General features: G+C 42.7%; 1 protein-coding gene across 3 annotated transcripts in view; it reads left to right on the top strand.

Moving 5' to 3' along the window:
• cdh23 (cadherin-related 23) overlaps positions 1 to 24,477 on the top strand; it is a 142,739-nt gene that overhangs the window by 46,603 nt on the left and 71,659 nt on the right. For all 3 annotated transcript variants that reach the window (XM_041050657.1, XM_041050658.1, XM_041050656.1), the window contains 3 exons: positions 8,107 to 8,301; positions 8,415 to 8,543; positions 11,804 to 11,882. In XM_041050657.1, the coding sequence (XP_040906591.1) occupies positions 8,107 to 8,301; positions 8,415 to 8,543; positions 11,804 to 11,882 (403 nt within the window). The remainder of the gene's footprint in view (positions 1 to 8,106; positions 8,302 to 8,414; positions 8,544 to 11,803; positions 11,883 to 24,477) is intronic.

Below are 24,477 nucleotides of genomic sequence, written 5' to 3' on the forward strand. Positions count from 1 at the left end.
TATCATAGATAAGTAAATCCTGAGCAAATGAAGTATTTAAGTGTGGATAGTCATGCTGGCATGGATCTGGAATCCTACTTAGGGCTGTTTCAGGTCAGTTTTGGGGTAATGAATTAACTTGGTCAGAGTTTGATTCTCAAAAATGATAATGAATGCATCTACCAGCTACATGCACTTAGCAGATGAATAGAAGAATATTAACCTCCTGTAATGGAACAGTATTTATTCTCCACACCATTCAAATTATGCTGGCATTATGGCATAAATTCCATAGTTGATGGAGACCAATCTACATTTCCTTAGAGAGAAGGGAGAGTGCAGAGTACAGGCATTATTTTTGTACTCTGCTTTTAAATAAATAACAGTGACATGCTACCAATCTTAGATGTTTATGATTTCCTTATAACCCCTTGATGTTTCAGGCTGATAATGACTGTTCTTTTTAAGAAAAATGTTATGTAGAATCCAAAGAATTCCTATTTGTATATTTTGCTTTCTTCTCACATTATGCTTATACAACAAATCATTTTGTGTGGAGAATCAGGTCCAAACATTGTGCAGAGTTGCCCTTTCACATATGTGGCACACGGCTGGAGATTGTCTGTGTGAGACGCGTGCACACATACTGGGAATTCTACGTTTGGTTTAGGTGAAGGGCGGCACCTGGGTAGAGTGTGCAGGAGGCAGAACAGAAACATCATCAACACACTCACCCACTCCCTGTGAATTCTCCTGATAATGACTGGCCCTATTCACACGTTGGCTCAGTCGGACATTACGTGGACCTTGTACTCTGGAGATTGCAGGGTAAAGTCTATTCAGTGTCCGGTTCAACTGATTCAGACATTTGTGTTCCCACATACAGCTTCTCAGAGTAATGTATAGATAAATTCAGGGTTGCGGTGCATGTGTGAAAGCAACTTAATTTGGGGCTTTTAGCTTGTGCACCTGAAGAGGATAATTTGCCTTCACACTGCAGTCTGAGTGAATTTGGCTTCAGTTCTTCCATCACTAGAGTGACATATAAATGAATTAAACTAAGCCGTTGTTGGACAGAGCATCATCATCATACACTGTGGCAACTACTCTCTCAAGGGCTCCCTAGGGATGAGAGCTGACGTTTAACCACTGGAATCCATTCCATTCAGAGCTCCAGCCCTCAGTGGACTCTCGCCCTCGTCATTCCTCTAGGCCCCAGAGAGAAGCTTGGCCGTGTAGTCCTGAGGTCTGGCCAGCGTTGGCTCTCCAGGGCCCCAGAAGTCTCCTTGTCATGTTGAAGCTGAAATTTAGCCCACAGGAGACAAGCACTCTTGCTGCCTTCAACCCAGGCAGTAAAGACAGCTGTGTAAACCCCACCATATTATACAGCACAGACACACTTAAAAGCGAATAGGGAGTCCCCTCTTTATTAGAGATGTCTCATGGCTGTTAGTGACAGGTTTTCACATTCATATGCTCATAACTGTGCTCTCGCCTTCTTTCTGTTCTTTCACTGTCTCTTTGTTTTTTCTCAATCGCCTTGCAGCTTGTCTTCTGTCATTTTCTCTCTCATTTCTGACATTCTTGTTCCTCCCTTTGTGCCAGCGTAAGGTGCAGAAAGTAATCAGACTCCACTTCTCTCTATTGTTATTTTAAATGAAAATCAAACTACACACATTATCCTAACACAACAAAATCAAAATGGACAGCCAAGATAGAAGCTCTATAGGAGATACAGTTAGTGTTCAGAGGCTTTATTTATTAGTTTTTAGAACCAACACTGACAGCAGTTTGTTGGTCTTCTTAGGCATCCCTTCAGAGCCCCTCATTCTGCTAATCCATCAAGATCTGTCAATTAGGACTGAGTGCATTATTGGTCTTCACTTATCTCCATCTGTTTTCATTGCTGCAGAGATACCCATCCCTCTGACAGTCTCTGCCATCTCTGCAGAGCCCATCGTGGTCATAGGGTCTCTTGCCTGACCGATGCCCTTCTTGCCCATTTACTGAGTTTGGGTGTAGAATCATACCTTCTCTAGACTTTCTCCTTTTCACAGAGATGCCCACCGTGCTCCTGGGAACGTCTGTTAATTTTGCAGTTTCCTTACACTCTTTCATCGATCTGTGCCTCAACACAATTCTATCTTGGATATCTACAGACAGTTCTGTGGGGCTGTGTTTTCATGCCGCGAAACACAGTGGCACACAGGTGAACTGCAGTGGTTAGCACTGTTGCACAGTGAGGGTTCCAGGTTCGAACCCCGGTCTGGGCTCTTCTGTGTGGAGTTTGTTCTCCCTGTGCCTGCGTGGGGTACTCCGGCTTCCTCCCACAATCACAAAAACATGAGCATTAGGTTAATTAGCTACTCTAAATATCCTGTAGGTGTGTGGTTGTCTGTTTTTGTGTGTCAGCCTTGGCGACCAGCCCAGGGTGTACCCCGCCTCTCGCCTATTGTCAGCTGAGATAGGCTCCAGCTCCCCTGACGGATTAAGTGGTATAGAAAAAGGATGGATGGATGGAGGTCGGGGTCAGATGAGGCAGGCAGCTCTTTCTTTTAGCTAGATTGCCAGCAGTTATTTTCCATGTAAAACAGGCAAACCTAGACAAAATTAAACATTAAAAATAATTTCAGAAATACAATATGAAAAAAAAACAAGAACTTGGCGGTATTTTTAATTCTACCTTCACTATGCATATGGTACTATAGTGGTATATAACAGCAGATGGTTATGGATCACTGCATCATAAACAAACCAGAACACTCCTGTCCAAAGTGAATTCAAAAGTGAATTCAAGTTAAAAGAGACATCATTTGCTGCTGGCACTATATTTGAGCTGCTGTATTCTTATTTTGACATCCTAGATGACAACAATAAGTTTCCTGTCAGAAAAGCTCTTGGGATTCCCAAACTGCCAGTGTGTCATGAAGGGGACACTCAAAAGTAAAATAGTGTATGTGATTGACCATGATTGTCACAGCCTCTAACACACCCACCTGTAATGTATGATAATGTATTCTTTCTGATCGCATGCCATTTCCAAGTGAGGCGCAGGTGCACCAGGCCCGCCTGGCCACAAAAATACCAGAGTGTGCTTGGCATAGCCCCAGGGCACAGGGCAGGTGCATTTGACTGGTTCCCAAAAATAGGGCCCTTGGACCACAGGGCATTCAGGGATTTCATTATCTGTTCCTGTACGTACTGTGAAGTTTGGGTCATTGTCTACACTGGTGTGTGCCTGTAATCAAATAAAAGAGGTTCATCAACAAAAATCAGCTGTGTAATAGCCAAGGGTCTGAGTACTTAGGTAAATTAAGTATTTTTTTCTGTTTCAGATTTAATAAGTTTGCAAAAATGTATGTATATTACATCAGTATGATAAGACACCACTGATAGCAAAATCTCAATTAGGCTTACAAGAGAACACGGGGTGTGAATTGTCTCCCAAAAACACAGTCTGCCCTTCCTTTAAATCTCTATCTCCCTCTATACACTCTACAGTATGTCTTTCCACTTCTCCCTCCATAAGTAGTGGCTCTCAGAGGGAGAAGAGAGCAATTCCTGCAGTGCACTTCAGATAAGACACAGCAGGAAACTCTCTTCATCCCTCTTCAACCGTCTCACCACTTAACATTCTCTTTCCCAGTGGAAATAGCCCCCATTTATTCTAAAGCTACCAAGCACTGTCAAGGCATATATGCAGGAATATGAGCCATGGCTAACCAACTGGCTTTCGTGCTTGTGAAGGAATAGGTGGTGCTTCTCAAATAGGCCTGCAGTGGTACCCAGTTAAGTGGCTACTGGTCTCACCAGTCCTCGCCGGGACGTCGTTTATTGTGCCGCTCGTTTATAGAGAAGTGATTGGACAGTCTTATAGGCTATTAAAAACAGGGGGATTCACTGCCCAGCATTTTGCGCCTGGCCACCCACATTGATTTGTAATTGGCATCACACAGGTCCAATCAATGGCCTGATGGTGAGGCTATTGAGACCTTGAAAGGGAGAAAAGGCCAAGCAGAAGACGATATGTCTGATGACTCTTTGCTCTCTGATGAGCCCCACGGTGAGCTGCAGTGAGCGGATTACCAGACAGGCAGTAGTGCTCTCTGTAGTGGTGGACTGATGGAATGCAGAGAAATTCATCCTGAGGACCTGATGATCCAAGGCAACTGTTTAAATAGGTTGCTTTATTGTTTTTCTCTTAGTATTAAAATATACCACTTATGCAAACGGAGCGGTCTGACCTTCAGAGCCTTCTGGGAGGGATAAAGGGAAAATGAGAAGATAAGAATGAATAAGGTGAATGGGTAATGCTTATGTTGTGATTGTGTGAGCAGGCGTCAGAGCCTCCAGAGTCTAATAGCAGCTCGAAGATGATCTTCAGCTGCACACACCGAAGCCTGCTAACCTCAGAGGAACCACACTGGCACACTGACACATACTGCTGAGAGTTGGTCATCTGTGCTTCTCAGCAAAGCTTTGAACTGTTGTTGCTTGAACTGCTTTGAACACTGTGGCACTGTCAAATCTGGGAGATCAAACCTGGTGTGCCTGTGCGTGTGTGTGTGTCTGTGTCTGTGTGTTTTTATGTATGGGAATAAGAGTCTGTGACGTTATTTACTGAACCTTGTGGCACTTGACACTGGGCGGTGTTAATGAGTCATTGTTTCACAGGCTGCTGTGCAGAGAGAGATAGATACCACTGTGCTTTAGGGGAGAAAAAGGATACGTCATATCACACACTTTCTCCACACACATCCAGATCTCATCCACATTCACTCTCCCTCCCTTAATGCTCAACTATCAACTGCCTCCTTGACATCAAAGCAGAGTTGACAAAGCAGACACCTATGCCAGACACACATACACAAACAAGCAAAAGCAAGAATATTTAATTAGCTCACCTAGAGTTTGATTTTGTGTATTTTATCCATTTAATTTGTGCCTGTGCTCCAGTGTCATGCTGCAGGCTGTGGGGTACCTTTACAGGTGTTTTCAACTCTCTCACATGTGGACAACTTGACAAGCATAATAAATATATCAGCAAAATGCAGCTTAGATGTTTATTTGAATGCAGTTATTGTTGCGATGGAGTGGATTAATACGTCTGTTCCTTCGCTCAGCAACTATCGATCAGGTCTGCTTCAGCAACACTTTTTTACAGTGGAGCTTCTCAGTAACCAAAACACAGCAGAATATTGGAAACTGACCAACTCACCAAAGAGACTGTTAAGTCTGGTTGATTTCTTGGTGTTTTTTTTTTTTTTTTTTTTGCCTTCAGGGTGCTTTTTCCCTGTGCGATAGCCACAGTGCTTTTCCTTCTAATCGCAGCAGCAGCATTTAAAAAACATCATTTACCTTGAGAGGGTTTAACCAGTAAGATGTAAACAGACTGTAGCAATTATTTCAAACCTGTTTATTTTAATTTAAAACACTTTAACTTTCTATACATCAGTCTAAGAAATTAACTGTGACCCCGTCTGCATCAGACGATACAGTGGAGGGTCCAACTCCAAGGCTAAGAAACTGAACCCTGTTATATCTGTTGCTCTCTATGGCTTCTGTTGCTCTCCTCGTCTGCCCCTGGAGCTACACTACTTGGATCTCTCTCTCCTCTTTCTGTCCCTCGATTCCCATGCGACAATCTGGCTTAATCTGGTTAGACAGACCAGTGGGAGAGAGTTAACGGAGGGAAATCGAGGGAGAAGAGCATCAGAAGCAGAGAGACTCAGGAAGTGTATGAGCAGCAGTCCTTGAGAGTATGAGAGTAAGACAGGTGGGTCAACAGGTCTTAGTCACATGTGCACACAAACACATTTTGTTTGCTAAACAAATTACAAATACACACTTATGTACACAGACTCAGTCTCATTCCACTTGTTCATACTGTCCAAACAAACACGCACATGCTGTAACACACAGACACACATTTCTCCAGACTCTGACACAACTAGACAGGACAATAGCACAACTAGTATGTACACACACACACACACACACACACATGCAAATACACCTCCACACTCCCCTGACACCAGTGCAGACAGACTGTGGGGTCAACTGCTCTCTTACTGTGTCACTTTAGCTTTGGCTCAGGGCCCAGCTCAGTTCAACACAATGACCTCCCCATGTGCTCACAGTAAAGGGTGTGCACAGGTGAGTGTGTGAGTGACAAAGACAGGGAGAGAACAGGGGCCTTGTTCCAGTAATATACCTGGATATTTCCCATCCTCCCCCACAACCTTTTTTTAGTCTTCTATCTGTAGGCATTCTTATTTCTCATTGTGTGTCTGTGTGTGTGTGTGTGTGTGTGTGTGTGTGTGTGTGTGTGTGTGTGTGTGTGTGTGTGTGTGTGTGTGTGTGTGTGTGTGTGTGTGTGTGTGTGGCTGTTTTGAGATAAAATTCCAATTAATGGAGGATGTTCCTTAAAATTACAGACAGGCTGCTCTGCAATACCTGGGGCCTTCTGTTTTTTCTCTTCTTTCTCTTGCCAGGTTTTGATGCTGACCATGACCAAGACAAACAGTACTGTGATATGGTATTGTGCAGCCTTTGTGCCTGTTTGATATTTCCTTACTCATAGCTTTTAGATACCCAAGGCATTTTGTGGGGGGCAGAGAGAGACAAATGCTTAAATTTACAGACAACAAGGTGTGACAAATATTTTCTGACAATTGGATATCTCTGTGCCATTGAAGTTGCACTACTGTGAGAGTAAAATCTGTTTTATCAGAGGAAGTCACAAAGTGAAGCTGCAGCAGACAAAGATATTTCATTCTGCCTTAACTGAGATGCCATGAATTTGTCTTGTGTGTCCAAATTAAACTCTGCTGCCAGCTGGGTATTGTCACTCTTCTGAAACCATTTCCACACACAGGAAGAGAAAAGTTAGGCTCAAAATGGAAATTGGAATTGGTCATCATCTTTTCAGCTTCAGTTGAGGTTCCAGTGAAGTTTGTAGGACCACCACACAGTGAGATAGCACCATGATTTCTTCTCCTTTCAAACTTTTAAATGTTAAGGAGGCAGTTTTTTAAAGCTGGAAAAGCAAACATAAAAGGCCCTCCATATTTCCAAAAAATCATGCAGCCTTGTCCATGGTGTTTTGTTGTAATGGTTGTTAAGTGATTTCAACATGTACCTCCCTGTCTCCAATGATGCTGCTCTGAGACTCAGCTCAGCTTGAAACTACCGTCTGTCAAACCTTAATATGTGATTGAATTTTTGCTTTGTGGGAAACAGTTCCTTTAAGGGAAAAGTGTAGAACGGTGAGAAAGCACCTGGAAGCAGCAGGATTCTCCTGTGTTTAAACGTATCCACTTTAGTCCTTTTGGTATCCAGGATGGTAAACAGTAAAATCACCCCATGGATGCTCTGTCATTTGCCATTTGGAGCAACCAAAAAATTGCTGAGTCAACCCTTTGAGGGCTCAATTTACAGAGCAAAGAAAGTGCATCTACCATTGCACAACCAAAACAGGAAGAGGGCAGCACTTTTGTTTTTCCCAGGACAGTGGAGTAACTGTAGTAGGCAAAGAAAATAGAAAATGAAGTAAAACAAGAGTGAACCTCAGATGGACAATGGGTAGAGCTCGGGGACTTTAGAGGGTTCAAAACCGACATTCAGTTGGAATTACTACTGCTCAGTCAATAAGTGACAAAACCTGCCTGCTTATTAATACAATCAGGTGTTTTACTCTGCCTTTGTCATAGCACTGCTGGTGGGTGCGGGGGTGTATTGCCACTTTAATCAGTGGTTTTATTTGTCCTGATTAACCAAGGATACATTCTTATTTGCAGTCATGATTTGGAGGAGAAGCTTCAGGAGATGAATACATTCAACTAGCACACGGTGTTCCAAAAATTAGGACTAAATTAAATTGTTGTCTGTGCCTCTTTAGGTAGATAAGGCTTCTGCGTAAACCACATAAAGGTCATGAGTTCAGTCGCTCCTTTAGCTTATTGGTATTCATCCTGAACATTTCCAAATGTAATGATAGAAAAAACAGTTCTACCACAGTGTGAATCAGGTCATGTACTTGGATCATGTCTGCCTTGCTGCTGGCCTGTTCTCAATGCCAATGCTTCTGTTTGTGTGTGTGTGTTTCTTCTTGAACGTGTCTTTCAGAACACACCAGTGGGCAGATCAGTGTTTATGGTGAACGCTACAGATCCAGACCAGGGTACTGGAGGCAGCGTTCTCTTCTCCTTCCAGCCGCCTTCTCCTTTCTTTGCAATTGATGGGGCCCGAGGCACCGTCACCGTCATCCGACCCCTGGACTACGAAACGACCTCAGCCTATCAGCTCACCGTCAATGCCACGGTCAGCGCACGCATAACACCAAAATTTTTCTCTCTACGTGTAGCGCAGATCAAACACTGGGAGTCAAATCAATCCACATGCAAATATTGTACTTTTGTATATGTTTCTATCAGGATCAAGACAAAGTGAGACCTCTGTCCCGCCTTGCCAACTTAGCTATCACGATCACTGATGTCCAGGATATGGATCCCATTTTCACCAATCTGCCCTACAGCACCAACATAGAAGAGGACGTTCCCCTGGTCAGTAATACAATCCCACACTGTCAAAGCTTGTGTCCTCTTCATGCAGCTTTTATGTGAATCCATGAAATCTGTACATTTCTCTCTAACCCATCCTTCTCTGCTGCCAACACGTTCCTTTTATCTTTCACCTCATTGCTCATCTCCAGCTCCTCCTGTCCTGTGTTCGTACCCCTCTTTGATTATTCAGGAGGTGTTTGGAGCAGGTGCAAGAGAAATATAGTTTAAAAAGGAGGCCTGAGTTATTATGAGGGCAGGATGTTTCACCTCTCATCCTCCCTCTTTAGATCCACCCCCCAGGAAACTCACACATACACCCAAACTTAGCCCCAGGCCCCCCCACCATACAGCACTGCAGGTGTTTGAGACTGTAATTACTGTGGGAGATTTACACTCCTGCTTCAGGGATGTGAGGCCTCTAGCAAAGGTCATGGGGGCTGCATGATTTATCTCACCACTCTCCCCCATGTGCTTATACTGCTGCGTGTGTGCGAAGTATGAAGTCTGTGTATGAAGTACTAAGCAGTAGGGTCTCAATATGACCTTACCTTTTTCTTTATTGCAAGTAGGTTTGTAATGGGTGTCTAATACACTGCGTGTCTGTTTCCCTGTACACCACGATGCTCACTCCCCTGACTCAGCCCTCTAAACTCCGATCCCAGGTGGCTAATGGTCCAGCTATTGATGTTTCCACTCATAGCCAGGGAATTACACACAAGGGCATACTACTACTGTCCGTCCTTAATTCTGTTCTCTCTCCGCATCAGTTTCATTCTGCCTCACCCCAAGTCTCTCCCCTGAATGACCCCCTCCACCCCCCACCCCCCATCTCCTCAAACTCAAACACCCACCCGCACATCCCTCGTCCCCGGCCTGTGCGCACTGTAGTAGAAATGTCAAGTGCTACATTTGCATGCATATTAACAGGGCGTGACGGAGTCGACGCCCTGTGTCTCCCCAACCCTCTGATTCATCAGCTGTCACCAGGAAGGTCACAACAGGGGGAAGAGGATGTAGGGGAGGTTTGAAGGGGTAGAAAGAGATGTTGGGGCGAAATGAGAAAAGGCCATATGAGAGGAAAAAGCAACATGCAAAGTCAGAGGAAGAGCCGAGAGGAGAGAGTTAAAAAAGGGCTGCCATTACATCGGATCACAGCTGATATTGCTGAGTGGATTTCAGATTTCTTGCCGCAGCTGAGCAGCTTTAAGCCTCAGTAATACTGCCTCGGAGTGTTGTAGCTCTCGCCTCTCACCGTAGGGGGCAGTGTATAATCCTATTACATGTAAGAGGAGGTCACGGCAGACATGTAACCAAAATCTGTTACTAAGCCCCTTTGACCCTACAACAGATACAAACAAGCTAACTACAGTGCTTAAAGTGAGATACAGAAACACAGGCCAGCAGTGCTGCTGCGCTTGTACACACACACACACACACACACACACACGCACACTTCCAATGTCCTCGTGGTGTTCTAACAGGCATGTGTCATTTCCATTAGGCAGTGTTTGGCGGTGATAAGCCGAGGGCGTACAGTGACGGAACGAGTGTCAACTGTTCTCAAGGTCCATGACATTTACACGTAAAGGGATATCAAACTTGGATCCCTGTCATAGGTCATTTCTCAGAGGTGTGAGTGCACACACAGACACACACACACACAGACACACAGACACACACACACAGGCACACACACAAACCAGTCTATTTCTTCCTCTGTCTCTCTCAGTTCCTGTTTGTTTCTCTGTGTCTGTCTTTCTCTTTTTCTCCAGCTGATCAACCCGTCATCCATAGAAAACTTTGACAAAGGAGTAGAATTTTTTTTTTTCTCAAATGAAATCACAGGGCAGGGTTTTTAGCTGTTATAGCTGTGAATCCATGCTGTTTGGACTGACGTTTAAGCCCCTTCTAGGACAAACACAATTTGGCTGTCAAATCAATGAGGGGAAAGAGAGAGAAGGAGAATGGGTTGGGGGGTAATGCACTGTATCGCTAGAAACGAAAGGATGAAGAGTGGGAGAGGTGGGCTGGTTTGAGTTTAGGGAGATGTGCTGGTGTGTGTGTGTGTGTGTGTGTGTGTGTGTGTGTGTGTGTGTGTGTGTGTGTGTGTGTGTGTGTGTTTGCAGGAGGGGGATTGTATCTTTGACGGCTGATTGAACATATTCCACTTGTGTGGACAGCTTGAGAATATTGCTCACATTACTTCAGCATCACTTCTTCCCCTCATTCGCTCTCCCTGTCCCTCATTTCTCTCTCAGTCTGTCCCTAAATCTTTTGCGTGTGTGTGTGTGTGTGTTTCCCTCGCAGCAAGTGATTGGTGTGAATCAGTCTCGCTAAAAGGCTTGTAATTGATTCTGCTGTAATTGGTCAATGACAGGAGATGCTTTGGCAGAAATGGAGCATAAACACGCCTCAGACACAATTTGCAGGATCAATGGGAGGCGCCTTGCTTGGGTGTGAGTGAGAGAGCTAAAGGGGGGCGGGGTGGAGGGGAATGGGAAGTAGGGAGGGCTCCATCTCTCACTGCAGCACAGGGGTTTTTAAGTATCACCACCGTGTCTGATTGAGGCACGAAGGCTGAGAAAGCTCAGCGGATCAAAGACTTTTCAAATAGCTTTCTTGCTCTCTTTCTGTTTTTTTTTTCTGTTTTTTTCATCTGTCATACTGTGGTTTTGTCGACTTGCAGACTCATTGGCGCAGCTGGAGAGTTTTGAAACAATGAAAGGAGAAATAAACCCCAATGAAATAATAATAGCACAATGAAAAAAAGCAGTTTGTGATTTGCTTGCCGTGATGCTGTTTTCCTTTTTTTTTGTTTTGTTTTGGTTTTCCTTTCCTGTGTGGAAATATAGTGGGGTATTGGAAAAACAGTGCTTAAAAATTTGATGGGGTTCTATTGTGCTAGAAAAGTGCTCATTCACGGTCTTCACTGGATAATGGGAATCTGACTGGGAAATTATGTGCATCCAAGATGATGCTCCAGCTGCAGAATTTATTGATTTATTGCCATATTGAAGGCCAAAATGCTTTTTTTTTACCATATGATAAGGCCACTAACTTAATTTTATGCAAAGGCCAAAAACCGTAAAACAGGGATCTGATTATTTCATATGCCAATAGCTGTTTACTCTGATACTAGTTTTCTTGTCATTGATAACAGTTTAGATTAAAGTGGAAACTACTGCAGAAAAGCTAAAAATGCATTTGTGAAGACTAAATGCAGTTTATACAGTATGTCTCGTGTGTTTGTGTCTCTGCAGGGATATGAAGTGCGGAAGATAACAGCCATTGACCAGGATCTTGGCCGACCGAGAGGCATCGGCTACACCATCATCTCAGGTCTGAGTCACATAATCAATCTGACATCCACAGCACAGAGAGGGGTATCGATCACTTCTTATCATAATCCCACAGCAATAATAGACAAGTCTCATCAAGCACAACCGTCAATAACAGCAGAGAGCAGCTCCTCAGAATCGGAGAATAGACTTGGCTGTAAGCAGTTATTAATCACTGTTTGGTGCAGCTGTGGGGAAGTCAGCCTTCGTTTAGCGTTATCATTCGCAAGTTGGCTCCTGTAATCAAAAAGAGGATTATAATTTGTCAGAATGACAGATTTTACCCTTGGAAGAAGAGGGTGATCTCATAATTTCCTGTAGCCTTCTTGTTGCCGGCTTGTGTTTGTTTTGATTGTTTCAGTACATATGTCAGACAAGCAGTTTGGGTAAAGTGCGTCGAGATAAAGTATCAGCAGCAGTGACCGCCATGTTGGACCTCTTCCTAAAATCCATAGCATGTGTTGGTGTTATTATACCTGAAGACGAGAAGCAGCCGCAGTTTGCATGGTGCTGATAAGGCTGTAGCAGTGATCCCGCTTTAATACTCCTGAACCGAGTTTTCTTACCTCTGCCAAGGATGTGATGTTTGTGCCTGCCAGTTACTTTGTCTGCCTGTCTGCCAGGAGGATATCTCCAAAACTCACGAACAGATTTCCATGAAACTTGGTGGACAGACAAGGAGCTCTAAGTTAGATTTTGGTGTTGATCCAAAGTTCGGATTGTAACTATTAAACTATCTTGTTATACTTCCTTATCTGTATAATGGCACGGAAATACAGAAATACAGACTCCAAATCCATTTGGTAAGTTTGCAGGATGAAGAAATCAATTTAACATAAACTTTTAATGACAAAACTGATGTTTTGGAAAGGAACAGCAAGTTGGAAAAGCATTAAGCGTCAGTGGAGATATTGTTTTCGTATGTGTGTGCTGTACTTTAAGGTTTACACACAGCCACACTGTTATACCCTTGACCTTTTCAGTAGTGTTGCTTGTGTAGCATGTTTACTTGATGACACTTGTGTTGCCAGGGGAGCGTTGCTCATTAACTTCTTCCTCTGGGATTGTCCCAGGTCTGGGAATATGAACTGAAAACCTTCCTGTATATTCCACTTCACGCACTATGATCACTAATGCAAGAAATAACCTAATTTGCAAACTAATTTGTGAAACTCAAATTTGTGTTGAACTTACACAAATAAATGAATGTGGCTACGCTGAAGTGCATAAAGCTACAACGAGGAGAAGCTACAGTCACAGGCTTACATGCACTCGCGTTGTGATTTAAACTGCATTCTGTCAATACTCAGATTGCTGCAGCTGTCATGTTTACACCTTAACCAAGTTATCACAGTCACAGTAAGTTTGTAATAGAGTAAGCATAAGTCAATGCACACAGCTCAGTAACAAGCCAAAACACTGACAGTCCTCTAAATTACTCCTGTTTCAGCATCTACAGTGTGTAGCACCATCTGGTTTCTTGGCATTATAATTGTGCACACAAAGGTCAGAACATGAAATGGATGCAAAGTGAGTCCCCCTGTTTTCCGTCTTTTATACTGTGGTGCTAATATTTTATCTTCATGGCAGCCACACATCCTTCTTGACATTTATTTGATGATCAAATAACTCCATTGACTGGAGAAATTCTCTAATTTGAATTATTACTTAAATCTGGGTGCTTGTAGTAACTGAGTTTTTTTATGTGCTTTAAATGTTAAAATGCGTCTTTCTCATAGAAATAAGTGTTGCAGGAAACAATGCTTGTGTTCAGCTGATATTCACTTCATTGATCCAAATGTTTTCTGTTTGTCAACAAATGAACATAAGATGCTTTTTCAGCGAGTTTCTGCAGCTTTTTTCCCACTGTAGCTTTTTCTCACCTCTCCTGGAAAACTCCATATTCCTATTAAGATAAAACACACACTTTTGACTCTGCGGTCCATGCACCGCTGTAATACCACTTTAATACCCCCATAGGGTGTTTATTTTCACCACAATCAACGTTTCGATCCTGAAGGACGAACAATCCCTCGAAGATCCTTCAGGACTGAAGCATTGATCTATGTGGTGAAAAAATAAACACCCGCTGGGAGGATTACAGCCGTGTGTGGACTGTATCCTTTAAACTCTGCGTGCCCCCTGTCAAGCCCTGAATGGCCAGGATGGAAGGACATCGGTGCCTCCAGTATTGCCAGCTGGCTGATAAGGGCTGGCACTGCTTGATAAGCCTGGTGCACCATGGGAATTTTGGGTGATAAAGATATTCATTGTTGTACCATCTGCTGAGTCACTGCCCAACCTCACCGCTGAAGCAGGGAATTTGACCCCGTGTGTGTACATGTGCGCAGTCATGTATTATTTGTGAGGGTGTATGCTTCAATGCATGTGTGCACTTGATTGCTGCACACCCAGGACGCAGAGTCCTCAGCACAGCCCCATTTCTTCATGGAACTCACCATAAACACTCTGCTCCCATTCAGTGCACACACCTACTCAGTCTTACTTACCGTCTGCTGCCACATGTTGTATTGTTGTGTGTGTGTTGTGTTTGTTGCAAAGTTGAAGGGCTGAGTTAAGCTCTAGAGGAGAGGAGCATTAAAAAGACATTAATTAGGTGGTGCGATGTATTCCCAGTCGTTGCAAAATCAAGAGTTATAGCACCGCACTAAGCCCTTATGGAGATGGAGCCTGTAGGCTTGATAAAATCATTATGAGTTTGATAGATAATGGAAGTTGAAGGGTGATGCAGTGCCAGGAGAAAAAGGTGGGAGGGTAAGGTTGTCAGATGATGCATTTTCTGTGTGTGTGGTTTTTTTTTCTTCTTTTTTTCCTGTGTGCATGTGTGCACTTGTACATGTGTGCTCATGCATATGTCTCTGCCTATCCGAGCTCATGGCTTCTGCTGCAGTCAGATTAGCGTGAGGGCATACTTGTTGGCAGACTTAAGTGTGACTCTGCACAACGCCTCTGTTGCCTTCCTGCTCCTCGCCCCGAGTGTCCTATGAGATCACGGCTCACTCCTGCAGGACTCGTCTCATTAGTTCAGTAATTAAGATAAACGAGGTTTTAATTGCAGCTGTGATTTATGCTAATGATTGTGGGATTCAAGATGAGGATTTCCTCTCCCTCCTCCAATGAGAGGGCAGATCTGATGTGTACAAGAGATAACATCACAGCAGAGCTTTGCCTCCGTTGTTGCCGTTGTTATTGTTTGTTATGATGGTGGAGATTCAGAGGGCGGTTCTGATGGTAAATCCCTGGTCCACAGGGTTTGATGAATCCTTTATTGGACCTCTGACCTACTGGTCTCATTATAAGCTCTAACCAAAGCCCACTTCTGATCAGAGCTCTCTGTTGGTTTTGTTTTTTTTTACTAAACTTATATTTTTCTGATTCAGAATGCCCCAATAGCAAATACTTTTACCTTTGATAATGAAAATACGGATATAATTATATGCCCTCAGTTATTGTTCTAAACAAACATATATACAAATACAAATATACACTAATGAGGTTATAGTGATTTAATGCCTTCTTTAGATTTTAAAAAATTAAAAAACATTTTTTTTACATGAAACAGTGACATTTGCCATCCACATGTGCATTTAATGCTTAATGAGGTAGACCCTTCACAACATTTAAGCAAGCGATTTAAAAAAACAGTTTCTTCATCTTTAATCCACCAAAAATCGTATCATGCCTTAGTTTTCTGCGAGGCAGCATGCTGGACTGAAATAAAATCATGGGTCTGAGAGGTTTTTAGTGTTAATGCTTTTGTAATTTCTGCAAACTCTTTTTTTGGGGGGGGGGGGCGGTCGGGGCTGTGCAGAGTTACTGACAAATCTTCACTCATCAAATAAAGGTTTAGGAGGTACTCTGGCAATAATACCTGTTACCTTGCTCTCCCTGATACTACAAATGTTCAGCCAAATATTTGATGTGTGATGAAATCCAAATGCACTTCCCCTAATCTGAAACTCTCATCTAAAAGACCTAAAAGACTCCACATTTTCTGTGTAACAAAAATGGGTCTGTCTTATTGTCATCATTACATTTTATGAGTCTGTAATTTTAATATTGCCACTGGCAATATTATATCAAGTGATGCTTTTTACAGTTGCTCAAAATGTGCAAAGTCCTTTTAAATTTGTTCTAGGCTCATGTTGGTAATTGACCCATTAAGAAATACAGGGAAGAAAGCTGAAGAGTTTTCCAGGTGTTCAGGTATCTCTGCTGAGTAGCAACCGTTTGTTGAGGGAATCAAATATCAGTGTTCTTAGTGTTGTTTCACTGGTTGCTATGACTCCAGTCACTGTTGAGAATATTAAATGACCTTTCCCCGTAATAGTTCTTGTCTTACACCAACATGATCTCCATCTTCAACCCAGTTCTTTAATGTTTTAGAACAATAAAACAGAGACTGGTTGATTCACCTGAGGATTAAAAAAGACTGTAAAGACTTATTTAGGGACCAAAATGAAAATATTAATTTTTGCACAAGTAAGTCACACTATTAAAAAGCTAAAAGGGCTGTGAGACTTTATTTTGTCTTTATCATCAACAGATTGATGTTTCCTAAACTACTTTCTGTGGGACAGTCAGACAGCCAGCAGTTCAATACAGACTTTGTTTTCCTTGATTTGACTGGCACGATGGTTAGAGCAGGTGTACGATGGTGCACAGGGAGACGTTTTTTACAATTGGCAAAGACCAGCTTTTGGCCAACAGCTCCAGCAACAAACAATCCCGAAACGTCAGCCATTATCCACTCAAACCGAACCCCCGAGGACGACCAAGGCTGGAGCACAGACAGCCTTGGTTAGTCTCACTGACACCAACGACCTCAGGGACTGATACTGCAAGCCCAGATGGACTCACTCTGGCACAGTGTCGACACAATACATGCCCATGTGGGGATGTCTGCATGCATACATACATACATACATGGATTAACACAAAGATGGAAACGTAAAAAGAAAAAAGACCAAAACAGAAAGAAAAATGTGAGAGTACAGTTCTTCAGAATTATGAAAATACCTTATTTTTGGTCGCCTTTACCTGTGTAAAAGGAGCTTGGTTATCTGTGATTTCTATTACAGAGGCTAACAAGTCTTGTCCAAGAGTATTGCTGTCCGTCAGGATAAGAGTTAAGCCTTTGTGTAAAGTTTGTGTAGCCTCTCCACTGTGCTGTAGTAATAGTGTAAGAACAAGCGGAAGAAAACTCATCCTAGCTTCACACTGAATAAAAGGACATCCCCCAAGCCTTTCATGTCAGCCTTTTGTTTATCTCTGTGTGCTTGTTTCTATCTCTTTTGTCACATGCAAGCACAACTAATCCCATCTTAAGCCCTTTTCCATCTCTATCCTTCTCTCTTTTTTTTCCCCTTTTAGATGATTCTTCCTTTCTCGTTGCGTCGTCTCAGTGTTCGGAAACTGCAGCAAAGAATCAACCGCATTGGAATTTAATTTGCAGCAACTCAAGCAGAATAATTGTCTAAATTGATAAAAGATGATAACATAATTTACCAAAAAATCCCACACTGTTCTGAAGTTTGTCAGAGGCTTTGGAGTGAGATCACATATTGTACTGGCAAACACAGTTTAGCCACAGGCATCTGCTGACTTCCATGGCCTTTGCCAGGGGCAGCAGGTGAATACCCTGTCTGTCCATGCCACAGGAGCGAGACAGACAACCCTGTCCAGTGCAGTGGGTCAGAGGGACCTGATGGGGACAACTGGCCTCCTCCCAGCACACAGGTCAGACAGGTATGGCCACGCCATTTCCTGCCCGGATAGACAGATAAGTCGTAAAGGCGATTATTTCCCTTCGTCTGCCTTTCCATACGTATCTCTGTCCTTCAGTACTGCTACAGCCTGATGCTCTGATCCCACGCCGCTACTACCTAACTCGTTTCAGTGGGCATGCTGTAATATGGACAAGGCTAATACCTGTTATTCTATGGGGAGCTCTTATTGTGACTGCCTCGTCGCTGGGATTTCTCTGAGTTTTCAATTAGACGCTCTGAGGCTCTCGGCAGCCTGTTGCCATGTAATCTCTCAGAGAAGGCAGATAGTCTGCGGGACACTGATCACAGCACAATCCAAACGCTAGTTGAGTCTAGCAGTTGTGTTCACAATCAAGTCCAGACCTCACTGACTGTAATATAGGTCTCAGTAGTATACAGTAGTATGCTCTCATTACCAGCTGCGACAGCGCACTCAGGCATTCACCATCACATGGTGTCTGTATGTCTGTGTCGGTGTGTGTGTGTGTGTGTCGGTGTGTGTGTGTGTCATCATGGCAAACTGTGGTCCTGGGGACACCTACTGTAGTGGGAACAACCACAGAGGTGGCTGTGAGAACTTCGGCAGGTGTTTTGATCTCTGTCTGTCTGGACAGAAACTTTACAGGTGTGTAGATGAGATCAAAATAAAGGCAGAGGTCAAAGATGGGTGTGGCCTGATCCATGACCTCTGAGTCTCATATAATAATGTAGTAATGACTACTGAGTACTCATGAATGGGAACATCAATAGGATGACAGGCGTCGCAGCAGGGGTGAGCCCATTGCAAGATGCTGTCTAGTTTGATCTTATATCCTCTTTTCATTCTTTCAGTTTAATCCACACTAATCATGGTTTCGTCGCCCAGTGCCTCACAGAATCAGATGTTAGAGCATGTATGTTAGAAACAAAACAGCAGTGAACAAAAGATCATATACCAAAACCAAGGATGAGTCAGAATCAGCCGTTCTTCTGTCGATCTCATTGGGTGATCTCCTTTTAAGACATTTTTTTTTAGTAACATTATATCACTAACATATATGTTCTTTATCTATTGCTGAGAAGAGGTGCTGCTTTATTTCTGTTTTTATCTATGGGATAAAGGGGATGCTGCTGGCTTTGAGAAATACTATCCTTAGCTATCTCCTTCTGAACAAGCACATTTACAGATGTCAAACCCAATTTCCTCTGCTGTTGTCTTCCACCCAGCTGTTGTTTGGTTTGTATCGTCTAGCAAACTGTAAAAAAAGAAAAAAAAATCAGACGGGAAGGTAAATCCCGAGCACTGTAGTCTCCTTTTAGAGACAAAAATTCTCACACATATGCTCACATACACACTTGCACAAAGTGAGGAGGTAAGACTACACTGCCATATCAATACTCTCTTGAAAAGAAAAAAAGTGACACCTTGAGCTGATAGATCAAAGCCGGCTATCAATAGTTCTGAGTATGATCATTTTCTGTGGGACCTGAAGATTGTGGATTGATACTTTTATCTGTGACCAGATTGAGAATCAGTTTTTACTGAGGCATCTGGGACTGAACTTGACAGAAGAATCTCTGAGGAGTGTGTAGTACAGTTAGAAGTAAGAAAGGTAATAAGTGGATCATTACTCAGAGGTAAGAGGTCTTTGTGGCTGAAAGGTATTCTGTGTAAGACAATTGGCCATGTTGGCTGGTGGGAAACTGGTGTGGGATCATGTCCCAGTTACAGAACAGGCAACTCCTACTAGTTAATTGGGCAGAGTGCTTGGAGGGTGGACACACAGGGGAACCTCCCACACCATCTTTTACACCAGACAGGCGCCACAGTTGAGGAGCATTAAGTAACGCATTACCCATCCTGCAAGAGTGTAAATGAAAATCTAAACACACAACACATTTTCTAGTGTAAGAGCTACAGTGCCTGTTGTTAAATCAGGTCAGTTTGCAGCACTATGGCCACTGTCTTAAGTGGGAAAAAAACAAAATGGACCTGCTCTGCTAAATTTTACACTGAACCATGCTGTGACACTCCGGGTTGGTATTTGAAAGTACAAACGAAATTTGTGACAAGGTAGAGGTAGCTATGAACATAATACTCCATTCCAAGCTCAACAGAAACCCAGGGAGGCCTGATCAACAGGAGCTCCTCTAGATGCAGCAGGAGGAGCCGCTAGTCAAAACTGAGGCGATGAGACCTCCTCAATAACAGTGGAAATGCATCTAACCAGCTGCATCAAGCTGTTTGGTACCTGGGCCAGAAAAGGAACTTGCTTTCATCTGCCATGCATTGTCTTAGAATATTTGTCCTTGAACCTCTTTTTTTTTTTTTTTTTTTTTGAAGAAAAACTTTTGATGAAACTGTTTCATTGAGTATTCATGAAATGCAGCTTGTCTGCCAATGGCAAGACACCCACAGGGCCATTATCACTCCGCATCACACACACAAAAAACACATACATATGCACTGGTAGCTGTCATACACTAAAGGGTGTGTGTCAATGCACAGACGAGCACGTGCACAAGCAAGTCAGTGTAATGTGAGAAGCCTTTCATTTAGGTTTGGGAAGTGAGAGCAGTTTGATGACAATAACTTAAACCTCATCATCAACATGATTTGCCTGTAGGCGTAATCCTTAAAAGTGACACTAATTTGTGTACATTTATCAAAGTACACAAAATCTTAGCCCCAAGACTCAGAGCACTGGCTGCGTGCCATATCACATTACTAGAATGTTCCAGCGCCCCCATGGTGTTGTCACAAACTAGAGAAAAACAGTTGTCACTAGCTTAGTCATGGCGATTACACTTGGAGAACTCTTGCTTCAGCTGTCCTCAAAAGCTCATTGCTCGAAGAAAGTCATTGTCATCTACTTGTTGCACGTCCGCCTGAACTCATCAGCTCAAAAGCCTTGTTTCTCCTGTTCTCTTGGGCACTCCCCACAAAATAACCTCACATGTATGTTTTCCACTTTTGCGACTCAGCACACTCAGTCTCTTCCGTTTCTAGCCATTTCCCTCTCTGTCGCCGCGCTCGCTGTTTTGCTCTTTGTAAGAGGAGAGAATTTCAATGAGGATGCTGCTCTCAGCAAATGAGCCTTCATTTCATTGTTCATGACATGAGAATTTAAATGTGTTTGTCAATAGATAATATGAAATGCGTACCCGTGTTTTTCTTTCTGCTTTGGTAATAGTGAGATTATGGCAAATTATTTGGATTACTTTTATCTTGTAATTGTAGCACTTGCTATTGAAGCTATTGCGCACATACTAAATTTGCACCACAAGGAATTAATAGCTGTTGTGTGAGTTTGTGTGTGTGTGTGTGTGTTTCCTTGTGGACTCGTATTTAGGTGTGTGCGAGTGCTTTTCAGTGTGCACCCAACACTAGACAAAATCATGGCGTGGTTTCTCATTTTCCAGTCCAGTACTGTCGGTAATGTGAGAGCATGGCTAATCCCCCCCAGAGTCTCACATCGTAGAATCAAACTCTGCCAGTTAGCACCACATGCACTCTCTCTCTCTCTCTCTCTCTCTCTCTCTCTCTCTCTCTCTCTCACACACACACACACACACACATAATTTTGCGCTCTATCTACATAAGAATTCAGGGTTGGAATACCTGCACATTAACACATATATGAAACACATAAACACCACCACTGAATATGAAATGCAAATAGAAAGTATGTATTTATTTGTGCTGAATTTGAGCGTGTGTGTGTGTGTGTGTGTGTGTGTGTGTGTGCGCGCAGCAATTTTCACCCCCTGGGGGTCTAATCACAGTGTCCTGGCAGATCACTGGAAAACGCCTTCTATCAGCAATTAGAATATGATTATATTTTCTCTCTCAGTGGGACCTGTGAGTCACTCTGTGTAATTTCAGTCTGTCTCTCTGGTCAAGCTCGACACACAGCGGAGCTGAGGTGGAAGGCTGGTCAGTGGAACCCGAAGCAGTGAGTCAAAGCTTCTTTACCGGCTGCATACAGAGAGTAGAACCAACAGTCTGCCGCTGCATATGTACATTACAGCACACAGCACTTGTGCGCTTTTGCAGGTGCGTGTGTGTTTGTGTGTACACACCAGTCTTTGCTTGGCCAGGTGAGTGCCCAGTCGTCCGGGTAAGGAGCGGCTGTTGGAGTAGATTGGCATTCTAGTCAGGCCACTGAAGCTGACAAACCAATTTAGAGGCATAATGCCCACACTGAGTGGGTCTGAGTCCCTGATACACGTCACCCCCCCACCCCCCATCACCACCACCACCTCCACCAATAATTATCAGCATAAATCTCATGCCTTCCCCTCCCATCAGGCAAAAAAAAAAAAAAGAAATGTTGCAATGCAATGTCAAAGTGATTCTTACAATGACAATAATGATGCCTAATAATCAACTTGGCCCAAGCCTTGGATTGTTACGCTGATTACATAGTGTCACCTTTTTGCAAAGGAACATTTAATGTTACAGATCAGCTGTTTCAAGATCTTATAAAACTGTTGTCCTAAGAAAAGTAAACACAAACACAATGTGCTTAAGCGAACAATACACTAACAAATAGAATTTTTGCATCTTTATGGATCACACCTATTAAACATTCCCAGTGCTGGTGGGAAAAGTCACAGCCAAACAGTGCCGACCTGACCAATCGGTGTGGAGTTCATGGACAAACCATGCATTTTTCTTTTCATTTTGAGGACTGCTGCATATTTTTCTTGTGCTTCACTTGGTTTTAATATAAATTCTCATCAGCATGGCTGTATTTTAAGATAAGTTTTATCATGATGATACCTTGCATTCCAGACTCACAGTTCTTCAGTCCCACAATTAAATAGATGATGTAAGATGGATATAATCAGCAGTGGGTTTTGTCCCTTCCACCTCCCTCCCCTCTTTCCACCTTTTGGCCTCAATCCAGGCTAATTACCCAAGGTCTCTGCTCTCTGCTGGCCTGCCGCCTCTTCTCTGTGCCCCCTCTATGCTCTTTGTTCTGTAGCTTCCCTCCTCTCCATTCCAGGCTAGGTACAGGGCAATAATAGAGCAGCGAGTGGGGAACACAAGCATGGGTTAATCTGTTGACCCTGCCGTTGTGGACTGTACATTTACCATCTGACCACGTTTCTCTGGAGTCTAGACCTCAGCTATTACGATAAACTATCTGAAAGACAGTGATTCTTAATCCTTCAAAGTGTGGCTCAAGGTTCATAGTATGGCCTACTTAGAAAAAAGTAACGTGTAGTGGTTTTTACACTTTAACTTTTGTATTGAAATTTTCATGATTAAGCAAGTCAGTCTTTACTGTCCCATGTCATGTTTAAAGCCCCTATGAGCATTTTTTTTTTAACAAAGAAAATAATCACATAAGAGGAAACCAAATAATGAATTGAAAAATTGACTCACGTATCTCAAAAGATGCTTTTATTTTATATTCACATTTTATTTGCTTTTTGGGGTAAAAAACTGAAGAAGGGGCAGTTGTTGTACTTTTCCCACAAAGTGAAACTATACCTTGGTCAGCAACAGAAATTTGACTTGTTGATAACAGGACAAAGCATTTTTCTTTTCTCAAATCTGTAATGATTGATGTTACTTACATTAAATTTCTTTTTAAACCTGTTTTGTGAAATATTACTTACAACAATAAACAATACATAAATTATTGGTCGAAATATTAAGAAATTCACAACAAAGATGAATTACAGCACCTTTATGTTGCATATGTACTGACAAACAGAAATAATGGCAATACCAGCAGGTAGTGTTTTCCTTATGAATTTCAAGTATCTGGTTCCACTGCTTGTTGTATTGTGGGCAACAGGATATAGAATAAAATTTTTTGTATGTTGTTTCAATCTCTATATGGTAGAGGAGCATTATTTTCTAGTGTGTCTGCTATGTATTTCACTTTATTTTATCTGAAAATCACAACACTCTTGTGAGTAGTGTTGTGTATTTATACTGTATATTCACATCTATCTTCTTCTGTGTAGGCAGGGAGTGATTTCACAGGGCATTTTTGCTCTTTTTTCGTCCTCAGATTATCCTGTTTAATGCACACTATGTGACAGATACGACAGTCAGCTGGTAAGAACAATCTATACTAACAAGGCATAAGTGAATCACTTCCAGGTGGACCTGACTTTCAGAGCCATCTCATTCTGTCCTGTCGGCTCCATTGTTTGCCTTCCACTAAGCAGATTGCCTTGATAACATTCACATGTATGAACTGCTGCTATCTAAAGATTGCACAGGGGCCTCTTCTGGTCTCATACAACACATGCGGCAGGCACTAAGAATAACAATGAAAATGGCATTTGGATGTACTTTCGTTTGTTGTCTCCATCTGCTGGGTGTAATTAGCAGGCAACAGCCTCAGCCACGAGACGCCCGAAAGAGAGACAGAAAAGAGAGAGTCAAAGAAGAGTGGCGGAGGGGTGAGAAAGTTAACAAGTAGACCGGTAATTTGAAAAGGAAGAGAGGGAATAAGAAAATATGAGGGGAGGACTCGAGTGGGTCTCAGGCTAATATTTTAACCTGTTTAATTGAAGTGAATAGAGAACATTTGAAGTTGTTAATGAGAACAGTGCAGCGTTCATAATTTGAAATGCTCCTCTTTGAAGGAGTGCAGAGACTATAACAAAGTTAATGCAGTTCATCAGCCAATGTGAAGTGATGTAGTTCAGGAGAAGTGTGCAGTGTGCTAACATAGCAGTCAGTCAGTCTTGTATGAAATCGTGTTGTCTTTGAGTTTGAAACAAGTAGCTGCAATTTCATAATTTGGGGTGGCATTGCTTTCAGTATGGTTCAGTATGCTGTTGTGCTAATGTTTTGTA

This window comes from Toxotes jaculatrix, chromosome 11, assembly GCF_017976425.1.
Source record: "Toxotes jaculatrix isolate fToxJac2 chromosome 11, fToxJac2.pri, whole genome shotgun sequence".
In the NCBI taxonomy this organism is placed as follows: domain Eukaryota; kingdom Metazoa; phylum Chordata; class Actinopteri; family Toxotidae; genus Toxotes; species Toxotes jaculatrix.